The sequence below is a fragment of the Podarcis cretensis genome, assembly GCF_951804945.1.
Source record: "Podarcis cretensis genome assembly, chromosome: 4".
Classification (NCBI taxonomy): domain Eukaryota; kingdom Metazoa; phylum Chordata; class Lepidosauria; order Squamata; family Lacertidae; genus Podarcis; species Podarcis cretensis.
In genome coordinates this window covers 29412994-29432852 of record NC_137173.1, presented here as the reverse complement: position 1 = coordinate 29432852, position 19859 = coordinate 29412994, and the positions used below count along the sequence as shown (strand labels likewise).

Sequence of the window (19859 nt, the reverse complement as noted above, 5' to 3'; positions counted from 1 at the left end):
TGATAGCTTCCTACTGGTAAGATAGCTGAAGAAATTCATGGAGTGTGAATTACTGTGGCAGAGTTAAATAAATTATGCACAGTAAATTGGTTCCATGCCCTTATGTTTCAAATAACATAGGAAGGACACACTACTGTGGTGTTTTCTAAATCTGCCCAGCTTTGATCAAGTCACATTACCTTTTGGATATACTACCGCAAATGTGTATATGGAAATGTTACTTTTGTTTATTGGAAAACAGCAACATCTCCACAGACCAAGGAAGCAATATTCCCTAAGCACTTGTGTGTCAGCATGACTAGTAAGCATTTCAGTAGGAGATGGGAGAGCGTTGGTTGGTGAACTGTGTCCTATGAGGCTGGGGGTTAACAAAATCTTCTAAATAACCAGTATTCCTACCATTGTGAGCATCTTTATCATGTTTATGACATTTTAAACATAAGTAAAATCCTTACATACATTTTCTGTGCTGTTAGCATTAAACGCCAGTGAACAGGCACCCCTACATAAAAATCTAATTTCTACACAAAGGGATAGTCTCTGACTTGTAGAGTAGGCAACATTTTTTTAAAAATCAAAACAGTGAAAGATCCACACACTATTTAAACAATAATTTTCCTGTAAGTGGAACAGACTAAAATACAATGATGGTGAAGGTGGAATTTTCTAATTATACTTAAAAAAGAATGTATATTATAAGTAATTTAGGCTGCAGTTGTAAGCATACTTTCCTGTGAGTCGCCAATGAAGTCAGTGGGACGGAATAAACATTTATAGAATTGCACTGTTAAAAACTAATCTGTTAATTCCATCTTGATGACGATTCCAGAACACCTGGCAGTAACCTGTTTAACAATTATGATTCCTGTCTGAACAGGAAGCGATCTGAGAGTGAATGGACATGACACCCACAAATGATTTTACTTGAAAGTAATGCAATGTTTCCGTGACTATGATCACTGACGCATGATAGATGCTCCACATAATCGAGCTTTCATGCATTATCATCACATGACAATCTTGTGTGAATCTACTCTGAAGTTACCACAAAAGAAAACAGGAAATAAGATATATCATGATACCTAGCTTGTGGCAAGCCATAGCTGGTTCCTACTCCAACACGAGGTAAGCTGTACACAACCTTTTTGACTGTTGCTTGGTCAGGAAAATTGAACATTACGGAAGCTGTTGGACAACCAGAATTGATATGTTAGGAACTGACTTATGTGCAAACAGATGTTTCTATGTACAACACCTCATGATATATCACAAAAAATTACATTTATTTATAAGTAAAAGTATTACTATACAGCCCACTCACATACAATATCAAGGTACCGCAATAAATAAAATATAATAACATGATGCAAAATAGTCACAGGAATGACTTGCTCATAATCATAAGCAACTGAATAGGTCTGTTGGCATACAGAGTCTTCAAGAGACGTCTAAAAATTAACAGTGATGCCTGGTGTTATTCAAACAAACAAACAAACAAGCATATTTTAATAAATCTATATGATAATGCATATTTATTTATTTAACTATTTTTAGCCCAGCTAAAAATCTCAGGGTCCAAGTAATATTTTACACATAGTATAAAATAACAGTTTCACTGCTATATATAAGATCACAACCAATCAGCAAATCTCATCAAACTGGGAGGTCCAATATCAACTACAGTTTGCATGACCCAAAGGCCTGCATAAACAGGCAGCTCTTAACTTGGTGACAAAAGAAGACCACTGATGGTGTGGTCTCTGAGGGGAGAATGTTATGCAGCTGGGACTCCACAGCCATGAAGCCATCTCTTTCATCTTCATATATATATATATATTGATATACCAAAGAAGGGAGGTAAGAAAAGGTCATTGGCTGTAACTTTATTCTTCTATGAAACCAAGGCACATTAAAGGAGCCTTCTCAGATTCCTACATAGAAAGGTAGGCAGATCTACACTATGGATCAAGGTCCTATCTTGCAGAAAACCATACTCGGGAAGAAAGGTGCACATTCACCTGTTCAGTCCTGTAGCACATTGAACAGAATGCTCATTGGTTACTTTAAAAATTCACCAGAACTACTGTTTGTTCATACCAGTTACACTGCTTTAATATTGTGGTGATTAACACTGCTTTTTACATCTAAAATACATACTTGGATCCTTTGAAAAGTGACACTTGTTTTACATAATTGCTTATTTGGGCGTAAAAGTTAATTCCTGAAGTGTTATTTCCTATTCTATAACACAATGGACAGACAATTTTCTCCTTCGATTTATAACTAATAGTCTCCATATTTTGGACTCAGTTGTGGGGGAACACAATATCAGCTTTGTATTACACAAGAACATTCCAGTAATTTCAATGATGTTTGCAGATCATTTCCAGGGGAATTCACTGTGCTCAAATGAATGGTTAATTGTTATGTTTCCTTTTTTTTTGCAATACACAGATTTTATGCTACCAACAAATTCATCAGATGGCAAAGTTACACTCTCAGCTGCTTAAGATTCATTGTATTTTGAAGTCTAATAATTTTAAAGCATTATGTTGTTGTTTAAATAATATAGTGTGAGGACATAAGAAGGGCCTGCTGGATCAGGCCAAAGGACCATCTAGTCTAGCACCCTGTTCTCACAGTGGTCAATTATACACCTATGGGAAACCCAAAAGCCATTACCTGAGAGGAACAGCACTCTACCCACTTGCAGGCCTCAGTATCTGGTATTCAGGGGCATACTGCCTCTGACAGCAGAGTAGAACATAGCCATTGTTCTACTCACAGCTCTTGATAAAGCATATTATGTGGCATATCAGAGATATATCAGGTAGGATCCAAATTTCACCTTCTATGGATGGAAAAGCTCCTTCCCATACCCAACATTTGCTAACAAATAAAAACAAAATTACTTTGATAACCTGAAGTCAATCACATTTGTGGTTAATATTTTGTTCATGAACTGCACCAAATATATGATCTAAAAACTGAGTGAAATTCAGAATATGAGCCATCCCGCTACAGCAGCTGGGGCTCAGTGAAGCCTCCTTTTTCCCACTGTCCAATGCATTGGCTGTCTACTCATAGACATGTATGGATCATTACCTCTGCCCGGAAACAAAAAGCGAGAAACTAAATATCACTTCTGGATGCACATTTTCAGATCTGGTAGGTTTTGTTAGTTTTTAAACAGATGTGCAAATACTTTATTCAAAACATGCAGTGAACATACTTCTGTTTGCCATGAACACCTCCAAGGCTGTATTCTGAAGAAGGTAACGTCTTGAGAAAACAGCTCGAATTTCGCTGAACATCCATTTTCCATGAAGGCCTTCTGTATAAGCAAGAACCTACAAAAGAAAAAGAACACTTTTTGACTTGTGATTTTGGTGCTACTAATAAAAACCGACTTATGCTTAAGTATTATTTTTTTCCTGTATCTTGAAGAATTCTTTTTATATGATATGATGCCATTCCCCCGTTTGCTGGGCAATGTCACACCTTAAAAAGATCACCTCCTGCCAAATCTGGCGACCCTATGAATCATCAGCCGCCTATTCTAAGGGAACTGAGATGAAAGAAAACCCCTGAGAAAATCCTGTTACTGAAGGAAATGTTGGTCAAATGAAAGCAAAGGGAAGTTCAGAGAAAGCAAAATTGTCTCAAGTTATTTGTCAGTGAAGAAACCAACCAGAATTTTTTTATTGGGTTACAGTCCTCCAACAGGTATCATGCCTCTATTAATGACAAATCTGGGTTTGAGAAACCACACAAGAGGAAAATACAAAAATGCAACATGTGGATAAATATTTCAGTTCCACACTTTGACAATGACAATGGCAAGCAATAGCAGGAAATTTTTATCATAGCAACATGCTGGTTTTTAAGGTGACCACAAGCTAGAAGCAGATACCTGAAAGCAAAATTTTTTGTTACTACCAAAAGACTTGACAATAGTATTATCATCACCTTTTGAGCTTCTTTTTTAGCCTTCCACTTTTGAGAACTGATTAATGATCTGATTTGATTTCTAAGGCTGCAATTCTAAGTATAGTATATCGCCTGGGAAATGAATGTCAGTGACCTCTGTGGAACTTACTTCGGAGTAAATATACTGCACATTTGGGTTAAATGTATGGCTGTCCACATCTAATGAATATTTGGATAGAGTAACATTCTTATTTACAGTCTAAAGTCTGTTTTAGAAAGCAAACTTCCATAAATGATTTATTTATTTATTTTTGGTTCTCTGTCATGGAATGAATTACAGTAATAATTCTAGTTGGCTAAAAAGCAAAGAAAAAAAGTGCACAGCTTAGATGCACAGGTTTAAAGAACAGTGCGACTACAAGGACACCTTATTTGAGTCGGTGCATATGTACGATCCCATTAGTTATTGCTCAGATACTATAGCTATCCATGAATCATGTTGTAGAACATACCTTGTACTAAAGACTCCAAGTAATTAAGAATTTGCTAGGTGTATTCTAATGATTAATTATATTCACTATTTGATCAACGCAGCTTACTCCAGAACGAACTTTACCAGCTAAACATCGAATCAGTAGATCATGTAAGGCCTTTGTCTATCAGATTAAGGAGATTTTTAGCATCAAATGTCTTCTTCTGTGTACATAATTACACACGTATCAAGTCACCTTACAATATACCTTGATAGACATTTAGTTTTCTTTGATATATGATACTAAATACCATAAACCTTTATGCAAAATGTGAGGTAATCTAAAACAATAACTCCTCGATTTATACCAGTTTCTGTATAGGGTATTTTTTTGTTAATGCTAAGCATTCAATGTCCTAGAAGAAATTAGAGACATCAGTGGATTTAAGATGCTAAAAATGTATATCTAGGATCATATGATGTTCTGTATGTCACAGAAGCTGCAGCCAGATACCCTTAAATGGTTGCTATACATAAGCATCAAAATTTGGAGTTATGCTAGAATTGGACCTTTCTTAACATCTAATGTTGTCCACACAAGTTAATGAAACATATTTAAAATCTGTGGATAAATAAACTAGAAATAAAGAAACCTTAGAATACAAACAATGAAAAATCCCGAGAATGCAAACAGGGACATATATTCTCTCTCTCTCTATGAAACTGTGTGAAATACCTATTTTTCTGTCATAAAGGGAAACATTCACATGAAAGGAAAACAAGTAGGTAGAATGTGACAGTATGCATAAATATACATGGGCAAACCATATTCATTTGTTTAAGTCAGGGAAACAATATATATTTATGTTTCTTTATGCAAGGGAAAAGGTTTAGCTTGGAGGTAAAATCATACATTACATAGCAGCTCAGGATCTGATTGTCTTACTTTGGGTCTGGATGAAATTCCTCATAGGTCAGATTTATAGGGACTCTTGCTTTGTTTTCTGCTCTCTCCAGCATGCTATGGCAGTATTCAGCCCATGGACTGTTTTCTTCATATAGTCATATTTGGAGAAGATATTGTAGGTCACCAATTCTGCTTCATGCAAGAAATCCAGCCTTTGGTTGAATGACAAAGGAGAGCCTATTTCTCCCCATGCTAATTAATTGCATAGTTAAACTCATCTTACTACTCTGAAATTTTCTCTAATGCTGAATCAAAATCTACTCTCCTGTAACTTAAGTTCATTACATCTACTCCTCTGGGGCAGCATAGGACAAGACTTCTTCCACGTGAGAACCCTTCACATCTTTGAAGACTGCTATTATATTCCTCCAGTCCTTGGTCTTCTCCAGGCTAAACATACCCAGTTCCTTTAGCCTTTCCTCTTTGGGCTCCCCCCGTTAAGCCTACCCTGAAATGGATAGTCTCATGCAGTCTCTGCAGAAGACTCCCAAGAAGACACTCCTACTGGTGTAATGATGAAGAATGTAATCTGGGAGTATTCCTTGATTCAACCATGTCACTGGATGCCCAACTAGCCTCAGTGTCAAGAAGTGTTTTTTTCCAGCCAAGGCTTTACAAGTCATGCCCAGGCTGAAACCCATGGGGAAGGCTGCTGCTTAATTTGAGCACAAATAGCACCTTCATTTTAGTGGTAATTTTTATAGTACCGCTGTTGCTGTTGGAATATACCGTATTTTTTGCTCTATAAGACTCACTTTTTCCCTCCTAAAAAGTAAGGGGAAATGTGTGTGCGTCTTATGGAACGAATGCAGGCTGTGCAGCTATCCCAGAAGCCAGAACAGCAAGAGGGATTGCTGCTTTCACTGCGCAGCGATCCCTCTTGCTGTTCTCGCTTCTGAGATTCAGAATATTTTTTTTCTTGTTTTCCTCCTCCAAAAACTAGGTGTGTCTTGTGGTCTGGTGCGTCTTATAGAGCGAAAAATTTTATTCTCCAGAATGCTGCCACAAGAGGGCAGAGCAAACTTCAAAACTCAGTAACTGAAGGAGGAGCCAGAAACACCCCCCAATGAATTATACTAATTTACACAGTTTATGTGCATGCACTTGTCTTCATGCACACAGACATCCCAACCCAGGTGCTAAGCTATAACAGTTCTGTAGCCAAAAGAAGGTGACAGAAAACATGATGGAGGTATCAGCATGCTTGGGGGAGCTCCAAGGTTTGCAGAAGGAGGGGGGAAATCTAATGAACTATCAGCTCCTCCCAAGAAGTGGCACAGGTGGATTGAGAATGCTGAAAGGTTGGGTGGGAGAAAACTGAAAATCGCGGGGTAGGGGAAATACAATGGAAAGTCTTCGGCAGTTCGAATCCCCGTGACGGGGTGACCTCCCATTGTTCCGTCCCAGCTCCTGCCCACCTAGCAGTTTGAAAGCATGTCAAAGTGAAAGTAGATAAATAGGTACTGCTCTGGCGGGAAGGTAAACGGCGTTTCCATGCACTGGTTCACCAGAAGTGGCTTAGTCATGCTGGCCACATGAACCAGAAGCTGTCTGCAGACAAACGCCACCTCCCTTGGCCAAAGAGCGAGATGAGCATGCAACCCCAGAACTGTCCGCCACTGGACCTAACGGTCAGGGGTACCTTTACCTTTACCTTTACCTTTTAAACAACACAACACCGTTCTTAAATAACGTATTGCCCTTGTTTGCCATTCTAAATCTTTCGAGGGGCTAAGGTGATCTACCAATGTGAATAAGTGGTATGGTAGGTCTTTTTTCATTTGTACTTGCGTTTGAGTATCCCACCACACAGAAAAAAAAGAGTGCCATCCTAGCCAGAGTGCCTTGTTTCCCATTTTCCTCTACTGTGGCTTCTGACACACTTGTGTGCTCTCCATAACTTCAGCTTACAACAGAGCATGCTAGAAGTGGTTTGAAAGTTAAGATCCAAGAATTGAAGCAGCCACATTCAGAGTCCTTTGGGTCTTCTCTCGCGGCCATAATTAATACTAGTAATGGAATCATTTCGCCCAAGGCAATGAAATAAAAACTGTTTCTAGAACTATAAGTGAATCCTTCCAATGTTTGTGATCTGTTAAAGAGCTTGCATTCCCTCCTCTCCGCCTATTATTAGCCAGCATCCGTCTCATTGCTGATTGCCATTCCCCTGTGGCTATTTTCTGGCCATACCCTGTTGGCAAACATAAGGGTATTGTGTGCATATGGCTAAAGATGGCTCTCTTATCTGACACACATATCCTCAAATAAGCTAGTATCCACATACCCACAGGGTGGGGGAGGGGAATGTGCAAGTCCCAAGCTAAAAATAATTGTAATGTCTAATCTTTAACTTTTTAGCATCAGGCTAGGTTGCTTTCACAGCAGCCTTCTAGAGGAAATCCAACACACGCCAGATGACAATTGCAAACTAATCCCTTTCCTGCTTTCGATTTCTTTTTATGAACTGCAAAAGCAAGGTCCAAGAGACAGCCTCTGATGCATCTCAAGTCCAGTACATGCCTTTCAAACCTAATCAAGAGGGTGTAAAAATGTATATGGAAAGATGAAAGTGTCTTTGCCTTTGTAACATATGGCAAAAAAGCAGGAAAAGGCTGAAAGAGATGTTCCATAGGGGAAGGTTAAGTCTGATGCTAATGCTTATTTAAAATGGTGACAGTCTGGAGTAGTGAAGCCTTGCTGGGCTGCTTTAATTTCTCTCTGGAATAGCTTTCTCCCAACCTTCTGCAGCACATCAAAGTCTCTGGAGCTCAATTAAAATTGGATTATATTGAAATGCTCTGTCTATGGGACTGTGTGCTCACTAACACTTTTCTTTCGGTAATACTGCAGATGACACTTGCCCATCCCAATTTAAACAGTTGTCATAGAGACCACAAACTAAAGCAGCAGTAACTAACAATACAAAGGAAAGGTAAGTGCTCGGATTTCTATGAATGAAGGGGTTGGCTTTCAGCTGCACTGGATATACCACAAGCCGTTAAATGCAGCTAACATAAAAGGCTGTAATATGCCAAGCAGCTTGGCAGAGAGAAGCAAAGTAAACGATTCAAGTAAAGAATTTCATTTGTGCCTAGATAGCAACCCTGTAATTAGACAAGCATTTTGTATGTGGCTATTCTTCCACTACTTAAAATATCCAAAATTAATAGACTCTCTCTAAGGATCAGTACTGAAGGTGGGATATAGACAATAGCCAGCAGTCAGTAAATTGAAGAAGTTAATAATTACTTTCTAATTACCAGTTTAACATAATTGGAGTAATTACTAGGCACAGTAAGGGATTATTCTGTTACTTAATAAAAACAGAAAACTTTGTTTCCATGTGAATATCTAAAATGGGGAGCACCTTCATGCAATTCCATGAAAATTGAAATATAAACAGAGATTAGACTTCTTTGTACCATTTTATTAGTAAGATGTCCACTGAGAAAACAGAGGCTTATTTTATATGAGATTATATCCTGAGCTATTCCACAGACTCAAGTCAGATAATCATGTTATTCAACACAATATTCATGATGTACAATGTAAATATAAAACATTTTAAAATAACCCATCTAAATGGGTATGTGATCAGACCTAAATAGCTTTTAATTTAAAATCTTGTTTAATGTTATTATATTGCTTCAAAGATTGTCGACTTTTTATATATAAAAAAAATCCCTGTTCTGGCACTTTTCAAAAAAGCAAAATACTGTTATGAAGACAGCTTATATTTCTGGCAGCCATGCAGAGCAATACATTTGACAGCATAGATTGCAAGTAATGATATCATGTTCTCATGTAAATGGCATGTTTCTGGCACCATAAAAACTCACGACTTTTCTTGTAATTGGCTTACTCAGAGTCCCAAGGTTTTCTTCCCCTTGTCATTGTGCTGATCACCATGGAAATGAACAATTACTGTTAGTTTACTGTATGGCTCTATTTTTCTTTAAAGCCCTGGGTAAGCATGCTCCGTGCTCTCTTGGGGGAGACTGTGTTAGGATTTTGAAGCAGCAACAAGGCAGAGAGCACAAAGTGCAGGCCAAAGGGGAGGGAAGCAAAAATGTGTCAGAAAATCTAAAAAGTGCACAGATCAAAATTTGTCAAAACAAGGACTAGGTTTAAACCAACAAGAAAGGCCCCTACAGCTTGAGCCTTGACAAAGCATGGCCTATTTTATTTATTTTATTTTATTTTTAAGCCCAGCTGTAGAAAACACCATCTAATGAACCTGTCTGGGGCTGCTGTCCCCATCCTGTCAGGCATGTCAGGAAATGACAAGCACTGGGGACAGGCCGCCGCCAGTCATAGACAGGCCTGCCAGCTGGAGAGTTCAGCCCCAATCTAATCACACCACCAGAAAATAACTTTTCATGCTTTCAGTCTGAAAAGATGGGCTCAAGAAAAGGGTGGGTGGGGGAAGACTGAAACAATGCCATTTGCTTCAATTGCATATTGTTCTCCAGACAGAAATTTTAAAAGAACTTATCAGCAAATGCATTCATGCTAATTAATATTAACAGAGCCTTGAGTTGGCCACAGAGGCTGACCAATAACAGACCATATTTATCATACTGCTATATCTTGTCTATGGATTCTAAGCTAATGAAAATGGAAGCCCAACATTTTCCATTGTATTTTAAAATTAGCTCTCTTGAAGAAAAAAAAAAAGTACTGTTATAATTTATTGTGATGTCCACATTGTTTTTTACATGGTTGCTTTTTGAGTGCTTGGCATCTACAGATCCATTCATTACACTGAAGCAGAACACCTCCACCCTACCTTAGGGAAGCTTCCCTAGGGCAAGTGAAAATGTTGGCTTGGGAAGAAAGAAAAACAATCTGTTTCTCGGAGGTCATTAACAATCCTATAATCTGCAAGGCTACGTATGCAAAAATCAGTAACCTTCTTATTTTGAAGTAGTGCAACGCTATAGAAGGACACTAAAATATGCTCTGGTTTTGTTCTGGTTTTTAAAAAAGCTTCCTAGGACAAAAGTCATAATGGCGTATAATTGTTCTGCGCCAGAAAAAGCTGCTATCAAGTAGTGGCTTTACAAACACTTCTAATGTAGTTAAGAAAGTACGTTTCAGGAATTTGGGGCCTATCCTAGCCAATAGTCAAATACTAAATGTTACAAGAATAACAATCACCGTGCTAAAGATATATAAGCTTCAACTGATTTTATCACAGCCCAAAGAGATGCATTGTGTGATCAGCTCTCCTAACTTTTTTCTCCTTTAAAGCAGCTATGGAAAGAGGGGGTTCAGATTCTGAGTGCAGCAGAGGTGCTTGAGGAGAGAATGTTTAACCCTTCCCTTTATACCATTTCCCCAACTGAAATAGCTCTTCTCTCTGCAGGGCTAGGTGGAAAAAATCTGTTGGTATCCGTCTGTCTTGAGAGCCAATGGAGTGCACTTCCAGCGGTAAAGTCAAACCGCTGCGTTAGCAACACCTAAGTGACTTCCCCAGGAAGGAGGCTGGGGCACTGTGTATGGAGATCCTGGGCTGCCCAGACAATGACCCCCATCTCGGCCTCACAGATGTGTTCCAAAGGAAAGCACAGCCTTCATTTGGCAGTAGCTTGGCTACAGGGCAGTTGTCTTAGGGACTTCACTGCAGATTTGTGTTGGGTTTTCTTCTGAAGAAGAGCAGGAGGTTTAGGGTCAGAGTTTTCCGTCTCCTAGATGGGCTGCCTTCCCAGGTTGATAAGCTCCATCTGTCCCCTCATGCAGAAACCACTTTCTTGACCGTTGGACCCACTATTGGTCTCATCCATTCAATATGCCAGCCTGCCTCTGTATGCAGGGGAAGTCCCTAACTCACTAAGGATTTAAGACCCATCAGCTGCCCTCACCTGGTTTAGCCAGCCAGACAAAACCATTCCTGAGGTGTGGCTGCTGTCACATGCTGACAGCTTCTAGGAACCACCGGTGAGAGCTGAGTGCAGGGTGGGGATCTAAGGAGGATGAATTACCCCACAAGGCGCATGATGTGACCCCCATCAGAGGTACCACCCCACCCCTAATACCCTATATACCCCTGGTGTGGAGAAATACAGGTAAGATATTGGTACCTGCCTTCCCCCCCCCCCAGTGGAAATGAAAAATAAAGATTTAGAAATGGCTATTCCTTTCCACAGTAAGTGATAACTTCCAATTCAATGAACAAAAGCTATTTTGTTAAATATCTCACATAGTTTCACACCCTAAAATATCAGCATGAATAAATTATACATGTCGCATTCAATCAAAACCAATTTTCTCACAGGAACTTTACATCATTCATTGTATGCAATTATCCTCCAAGATCCAGTTACTAAAAGGGGGTGGCAACTGTGATATGTGCTTTATCAGTGGCTTTCAGAACTATTGGCGGTCAGCAAAGGGATACACAGATTAAAGAATCCTAAATTCCTTTTTGGATTCACAAGGAAAACATGCTATACTGGTCATTGTCTGATACACACACACACACACACACACACACACACACACACTTTCACTTGCCAGCCCGTTCCCTCTCTATTTTCTAATACCCTGCCCACATCACCCTGAACTGTCTTGTATGTCTGGAAGTAAACCTAACTTCTTTTTCTACTGCCAAGTCACACTGAGAATACAGTATAGTTTTATTATTGTGTAGGCCTGTGTGCCTAATGATAGATGAAGGTATTCTGCTAGGAATAGAAACTTTTCAAAACAAGTGTAAACAAACTGTAAGGTATGCACATTCTGATATTTTAGAAGTTTGTAATTCTGCCAGATTTTCCTCATGGGAAGAACAGCTTGCATCTAATTATTGCCCTGCCAACCTTCAGTACTTGGTGCAAAGCTTGGACCTCGCTCAACAAGCAGTTCAAATAAAATAAAAAATAACTAAAATAAAGTGAAGTCCCACCTCACCAACCTTTAACAGCTATTTGAGAATGTCAACAAGCATGTGTATAGGGTTGATCTGATAGACATTACAGTGGTACCTCAGGTTACATAAGCTTCAGGTTACATACGCTTCAGGTTACAGACTCCGCTAACCCAGAAATAGTGCTTCAGGTTAAGAACTTTGCTTCAGGATGAGAACAGAAATCGTGCTCTGGCGGCGCAGCGGCAGCAGGAGGCCCCATTAGTTAAAGTGGTGCTTCAGGTTAAGAACAGTTTCAGGTTAAGTACGGACCTCCGGAATGAATTAAGTACTTAACCTGAGGTACCACTGTATATAGTTGGATTTTCAAAAACCTTCAGACAAAGTATTCACTGAAGGCTGTTGAGTAAACTTAGCACTCATGCAATGAGAAAATTACAAGTCCTCCATTACTTTAGGAACACGTATCAGAAAGTAGTGGATGATCAAAAGTAGGAGGAGCGAGTGCTATTGTGCTCAGGTCCTGCTTGGGGGATGGGAGAGGAGGAATGCAGGGGACTGTTGTGACAGGATGGAGGAGAGGGCATTTGGGTGAAGGCCTCTGCTGAGGCTTCCTGGAGAAAGGAAAAGGATGGTGGAAACTTCCAGTTTCTGGTAGAAGCATCTTACGATCATGCACAAGAGCCAAAAGTTTTTCCAGGTTGGCTGATGGAGGTTGGAGAACCTCTGACAGATAAGGAGGCTGCTTCATTGGCTCTGTGAATGGCAAAGTCCAAGTGGCGTTCTTTAGCATCTGCCAGCTGGGAGTCCCCAACCTGGGGAATGTAAGTTCCTAGAGACTAAGGTGAAAACTGAAGAGTCCACATTTGGGATCTTTAATAAGATCATTAACTCAGTATCGAGAGAGTAGAATTGGTTAGAAATAGATGCTAGCTTCTTAACTTGGAGTGGCAAATCCCATTCAGATTTGGATACATTCCTTAGCAGAGCTAGAACTGAAACAGCAGAGTTAGAAGTTTTAGGTTCAACTGGCACCACTTCTGCCCCATCATGGATTTGCAGAAAATGTATCAAACAAGCTTTATTTCTCTTTGACTGTAACATAAGCTTCTTGATAATAAATAAACAGTGAATACTTTCTATAGGAAGGCTTTCTACACTTTCTCATATGACTTGTTGTGAAGACTCCGATAGTCAGTCGTCTCCAGATTTGGTTACAAAGCAATGAGTTCATTTTATCATGCTAGCAGATTGTTGGATAAGGCTGACTAAGAGCTGTTTGAAACAGATGCCCTCAGAAGGTGGTGGACGCCCCTTCATGGGAGGTTTTGAAGCAGATGTTCAATGGCCATCTGCAATGGATGCTTTGAGATTCCTGCATTGTAGGGGTTAGACTAGATGACTCCCAACTATGATTCTATTTTTTTTTTAATAATTTTTTTTATTGACAGGCCAATCACATCATATTATTCAAATCACATTGGTTCCAAATTATACAGCCATATTTTTTAATTTTTTGGGAGTACCCATATATCAAGCTCCGCACGAGTCCAAAATTCCGGCTATTTCCAGACTTCACTTATTTTACTGCATTCATTAATCAGTTCTATCCAGTTCAGACCAGATAGTTCTTTGTATATTTTCTTCATCTTGTTGTTATCGTATTCCTTTCTTTGCGATCTCTGATGATTCTCATAAGCCGACTGAAAGCTGGTTTCTCTCTCTGTGTGGGTTTAGTCCAGGACCGCCCTGTTCAGCACCTCCACTCCCAACTATGATTCTAAGGCCTTTTTGAACCTGTTTTGGAAGTCTAGCTGCACTTGTTGATCTGCCAAAATACGTCTAATTTCACCAAACTCACAGTGGGTTAAGATAGTTGAATTTAGGTTTCATTGAATTCATTGAGACATTAGTAATCACTTCTCATTGATTTCAATGAAAACTAAGTTCAGCTAAGTCTGATACAAGTGAAGTATCTGTTTAACTCTCCACCCCCAATAACCTATAGTAACAAGTGTGGAAAACAACCCAGTGATACAGTTGATAATAAACTGAGCATGAGTAAGCAATGCACTCCCACTGCAAATAAGGCACCATAATAATGACTTACATTACTAGTTGTTCAATCTTATGCATGTTTACTTAAAATTAAGGCCCTTTGTATTCAATAGGGCTTACTCCCAGGTGTACGGGATTGCAATCTAAGGGTATTACAATTATTCCCACTCTGCATTGATAAAGCTGTTGCGGCACTAATGTGTTCCATTCTGGTTACTGAAGTCCAAGACAGACATAGATAAACTGGAAGAAAGCAGACTAACAAAAATTATCAGAAGTCTGTCTTACTTAGCTTGAATAAGAAGAAAAACTGAGTGAGAACTAGATATGGACTTCAAAGGGGGTCTTTTAAAACTTTTCTGATTGCTTTCTGGAAGGGTAGAGCTGAATTAAATTACAAAAAATACAGGTGGTACATGACACCAGCCAAGCTTGCAAAAATATACCATTTTCCCGATAATAAATGTTGGAAATGTAAAGAGACTGAAGGTACATTCTTTCACCTTTGGTGGACATGCCCAAGGATTAAGACTTTCTGGGAGATGATCTATAATGAAATGAAAAAGGTATTTAAATATACCTTTCTGAAGAAACCAGAGGCCTTTCTCCTGGGCATGGTCGGCCAATTGGTGCCAAAGAAGGACAGAACATTTTTCATGTATGCAACAACAGCAGCAAGATTACTCATCACGAAGTATTGGAAGACACAAGATTTACCCACCCGGGAAGAATGGCAGATGAAGTTGATGGACTATATGGAACTGGTGGAAATGACTGGCAGAATCCGTGATCAGGGAGAAGAGTCGGTGGAAGAAGACTGGAAAAAGTTTAAAGATTATCTACGGAAATATTGTAAAATTAATGAATGTTAGAAAAAAGGTGGAATGAAGCTATATGGCTTTGGCAGAAATGTTAGAAGGAACTAGGTATAGATAGATTGTTAATGCATTAAAAGGGAAAAAACTAGGTTACAATATGTTAAAATTAACTTTAAGATAGAAAATAGATGAAGATGGAAAGGACTTGCTGAAATAGTTAATTGAAGTGGAATACAAAAAGGGAGGCGTTGAGGAAGTCAATGAAATAAGTGTATGAAAGTTAAGATTTGAAAATATTGGAAGTGTTTTTAGTTGTTTTTGTTTTGTTGGTTTGATGTTTTATGTAGTGTTTTTGTTTTTGTTTCTGTCTTTGTATGTTCAATTTTTCTTTTTTCTTTTTGTAATTTTCAAAATCTTAATAAATATTATATATATATATTAAAAAAATGCAAAAAATACAGGCTACTATTTTGATGCCATTGACATTATGTGGACACTGCAAAAACCTTTCATGCATGAGCAGCACAGATCCCAAAGTAAATACCCAGTAGTCTTAAAGAACGTACTTTATTCCTACTTTGGATACCCTAAAAAATTGTCTGTAAAAATAGACAGGACATTTGGAGAACTTTTGAACTCTTAGAATGGCAAAGAATATGGTACAAAACCTTCCATGATACTTATTGATGACTGAAATAAAATCAGGTTTTATGATTATGACTGATGACAGATTGGCAGTTTACAAAAGATGATCACTCTGGTCACTATAATTATTACTATCTGGTATTATGTTGAATGTAACATTTTTCCAGCAGCAACAAAAATAATGGGTGATGATATTCAGTTGTGGTGTCGAGCTCGTGCAATAAACTTCTACTTGTGGAAATGGAACTTTCCCTTCTCATCCTCCCCCTTGCAGTCTGCCATCTTTGCAGAATTGGGAAACCCTCCAGAACAGATGGAGGATAAAGGGGTATGCAGGGGAGAGTGTAGAAGTAATTCCACCACTGTTCAAACATTGGATCATGCCCACTATCTCTGTAGAGAAAGTATGCATGTATCTGTACATACAGTATGTGACTGTACTTCACTAAGGGTACATGGACTAGGAAGGTTATGCATGCCCCAATCCCTGCTCGGCCAATCTTGGAAGATAATAGCAGTATGTAATCAAGAGCAGGTAATAACAGCAAAATGAATTTTGCATGAGTTTGTATTGTACAGTCTGACACATGATGTAGCAACCTTGCTGAGACTAAGAAGGTCTCACGTGTGGTCAGTACTCAGCTGGGAAACTTCCTTAGAACCTTGTGCATACTGTCCAGAGTGGAAGCAAGGCTAGATAAGGGAAGAAAATGCACATTTTTAGTTTTGTTCAAACATTTCTGAAAGGGATTCCACACATGAGAGTATTTCTATCGCAGGCCATTAACATATTTAGAAAGTTGCTCCATGGTATTTCAGAGCCTGTCTGTTGATATGACTGTGTTGATTGAAAATGACCATGGTTCCCTCGTTGGCCATAACCTAAACAGTTAAGCATGTTTAAATCGACTAAAACCAATTATCTTACGCATGCTTAGCTCACTGTTGGATTGTGACCTTTATTTGTTAGCTTGATGCCTATCTTGCTTTTGGATCGCAGGGATTGCATGATTCTCACTTTATCTGAGTTGTGATGGATTTGACCATTGGAAGTGGCCTCAATGGGGTTCTTTTCACCAAATGGATAATAAAATCCATTAGGAGAAAAAAAAATAGAAACAAAGGAATATTAGTAACCACAAATGAATGGAAAAATTCTTTTATCTTTTCTTTGTGAGATGAATCACATATATGGAATAACCAGTTAAAATATTGTTTATATGTAAGCATATAATTTTGTTGCGCACAGTATCTGTATTCAAACTTCTAATGTATTGTTTGTCATTAGCTTACATATTGCTGCCTTACAATGGCATTATTCAATTCATTTCATTCATCCAGAAGCAAAGAAAGCTCTGACCTCCTGACCCCAATTTTCACTTAAAGAAACAAATTTCTTTTTGCAAACAAATTCAATTTTTCTCCTGTCAACCTTTAGCCTTGCTTTAAAATATTAAGCTTTTCCCCATTATAGTAAGCAATCAGGTTTCCACTATACAAATTTAACATTAATCTCTACATTATAATCTGGTGAGAATGTTACCTTCATTTTATTCAGTACTGCCAAAAATAATACAAGTAGGTATACCCTTGCAATCTTCAAGCACACAATGACACTCTAAGTAAAAAAGCTATACTTTTAAATTTAATTGCTTTTTAACATTTTGCAAGGTAAAACAATCAGCTGGGTAGAGGATACAGCTCTGCTTAAAAGGGAGGAAACATGACACATGGAGAACAAAATCTGTTGATGAAATATAAATGTATTCCAAAACAAATGGTTCCACAAGGCCACAAAGCAGTTGTTTTGAGGCAGGAATACAGAGGCCATTTCCCCACCTTCAGTCGCTACCACTTTTTATCATGAAAATGAGGTCCAGGTTGGAGGTTACGGGTGGGAGGCAACATAATGTCTTTTTTATTTCCCCCCCAGAGCAAAACTCTCCCAAGATAGTAATGGGATTGAAATCACTCTGTAGCAAAAGGGCAGAAATGGCAACATAACTGTGTCTGTATTACTATGCCAAATTATATTGTATTCCTAACTCAATCTTGTTCTTCAAACATTGACTTCTTTTTTTAAAAAAAAAAAGTACGTAACTACTTCTGATGTCAAAATCTTCTGCTTGCAGTATAAAATAAAAATGTGGCTAACTTGAAAAAGATAATTTATTTTTAAAAATATGCTTGCTGCAATCCAAGTTCCATGAACAACACTGTAGGTGCTCCAACTCCCTGAATTCCTTCAAGGTAAGGTAAAGGACCCCTGGACTTTTCTGAGCTGTTCCTAAAAGCCAGGGGACTCATCAGAGTAGCATAGGATGTGTCACGAGGAACTGCAGTTGTAAGAAGAAATCACAGAAGCCCTGATATTTCAAGGAATTTCTTAGGTGTTCACATAAGGGTCTGTTATTATCAGTCATAATTAAGCACTGAGATGACACAGAGATTTGGTTTAAACATAGTGTCAAACCAAGGTTTAATGCTGCAGTGACAAGTCTAGAAGAAGCCTCTCTGACTCATGAACTCAAGTGTAGTTAGTGACTTCCTTGTTTGCAGCAAACCATATCTGAATTGGCAGGATTACAAACATTGGTAGGATTGACAGAAAACTTGTAGTTAAAATTTGAGCTATGTATTGGCGAAGGATTCATAAGAATAGAGTTATGAAAGAGATGCAGAGGGGGAAATCATTATATTAAGATCCACAATGGGGGTGGGGAGGGAAGTCAAAAGGGATTATATGTTTATGTATTTAATTCATTTGTTTATGTAAAATAGAAAATGCAAAAATAAAATTTATTTTAAAAAAATCTGAATTGGCAAAGGTTTTGGGGAAAACACCCTGATAAACCAGGATTGCAACCTAGGATTAAACCATAATTTAAATAGTTCAGATCTCATCCCAGCCCCCTCCCCGGCCTGATCACAGTTACGTCCCCCCCGCCCCCCCCCCCACACTTTTATTGAGATGAGGCTCATTAATTAAAGGATCCATGAAGGGATTAATGTTTTGTGGCTTTAGCTATGAAGAAGGGTTTCTTTGAATTCCCATCACTAGGACTAATTGTATTGACTGTTTTTTCTGACAGAAATTCAATCAGTACAATTCTTCATTGAATATAACGTGTCAGAAATTTCAGATTGGCCCACAAATTTTTGTTTATTAGAATTGTAGACAACTTCATAATTGACTAGATTAATTTTTGGTTTTTCTCATCTGTGAATAACAATAATGTATCTGGGTCAAGGTACATGCAGGAGGCAGGAGAACTACAAGTCCCAGAGCTCTTTCTTGCGCCTCCATGTTTTCTTGTCTGCAGGCTTCCTAGGAAGTACAGTGCCTCTGCCTCACAGGCTAGAAATAGAAAGGCTTTTGCCAATCACCCCCCAAATAAGTACTTGAATACTTGATTAATGAGTCAGTTGCCTTGAAATGGCATGCATATGTGTGTGTGTGTAATTCAGTTCCAGTTAAGGTTTAAGGCAATAGAGAGCTCAATTGGTAGAGCATAAGACTCTTAACCTCAGAGTCGTGGGTTTGAGCAAAGTAAAGTTGAGTAAAGATTCTTGCATTGCAGGAGACCGGACTAGGTAGCCCTCATGGTCCTTTCCAAGTCTATGAGAGATTTTACATTCAACTAACTCTAGGGGCACTCAGAAGCAGGTGGCACTGTGGGTTAAACCACAGAACCTAGGACTTGCCGATCAGAAGGTCGGCAGTTCGAATCCCCATGATGGGGTGAGCTCCCGTTGCTCGGTCCCTGCTCCTGCCAACCTAGCAGTTCGAAAGCACGTCTAAGTGCAACTAGGTACCGCTCCGGCGGGAAGGTAAACAGCGTTTCTGTGTGCTGCTCTGGTTCACCAGAAGCGGCTTGGTCATGCTGGCCACATGACCCAAAAGCTGTACGCCGGCTCCCTCGGCCAATAAAGCGAGATGACTGCTGCAACCCCAGAGTCGTCCGTGACTGGACCTAATGGTCAGGGGTCCCTTTATCTTTCTAACTCTAGGGATGAACCCTGTAAACTGATTCACCATCAGGTTTAGTCAGATTCGTAGACTTAGATAGTAACTTCCAAGCTTTGAGCTTTTGGATGAAT

At 38.9% G+C, this 19859-nt stretch overlaps 1 protein-coding gene across 3 annotated transcripts in view; it reads right to left on the bottom strand.

Annotated features, from left to right (window-relative positions):
- The window catches only part of NBEA (neurobeachin), a 357769-nt gene that overhangs the window by 88734 nt on the left and 249176 nt on the right, over window positions 1-19859 (bottom strand). For all 3 annotated transcript variants that reach the window (XM_079973311.1, XM_079973312.1, XM_079973310.1), the window contains 2 exons: window positions 3233-3350; window positions 1083-1185 (listed from right to left, as the gene is read on the bottom strand). In XM_079973311.1, the coding sequence (XP_079829437.1) occupies window positions 1083-1185; window positions 3233-3350 (221 nt within the window). The remainder of the gene's footprint in view (window positions 1-1082; window positions 1186-3232; window positions 3351-19859) is intronic.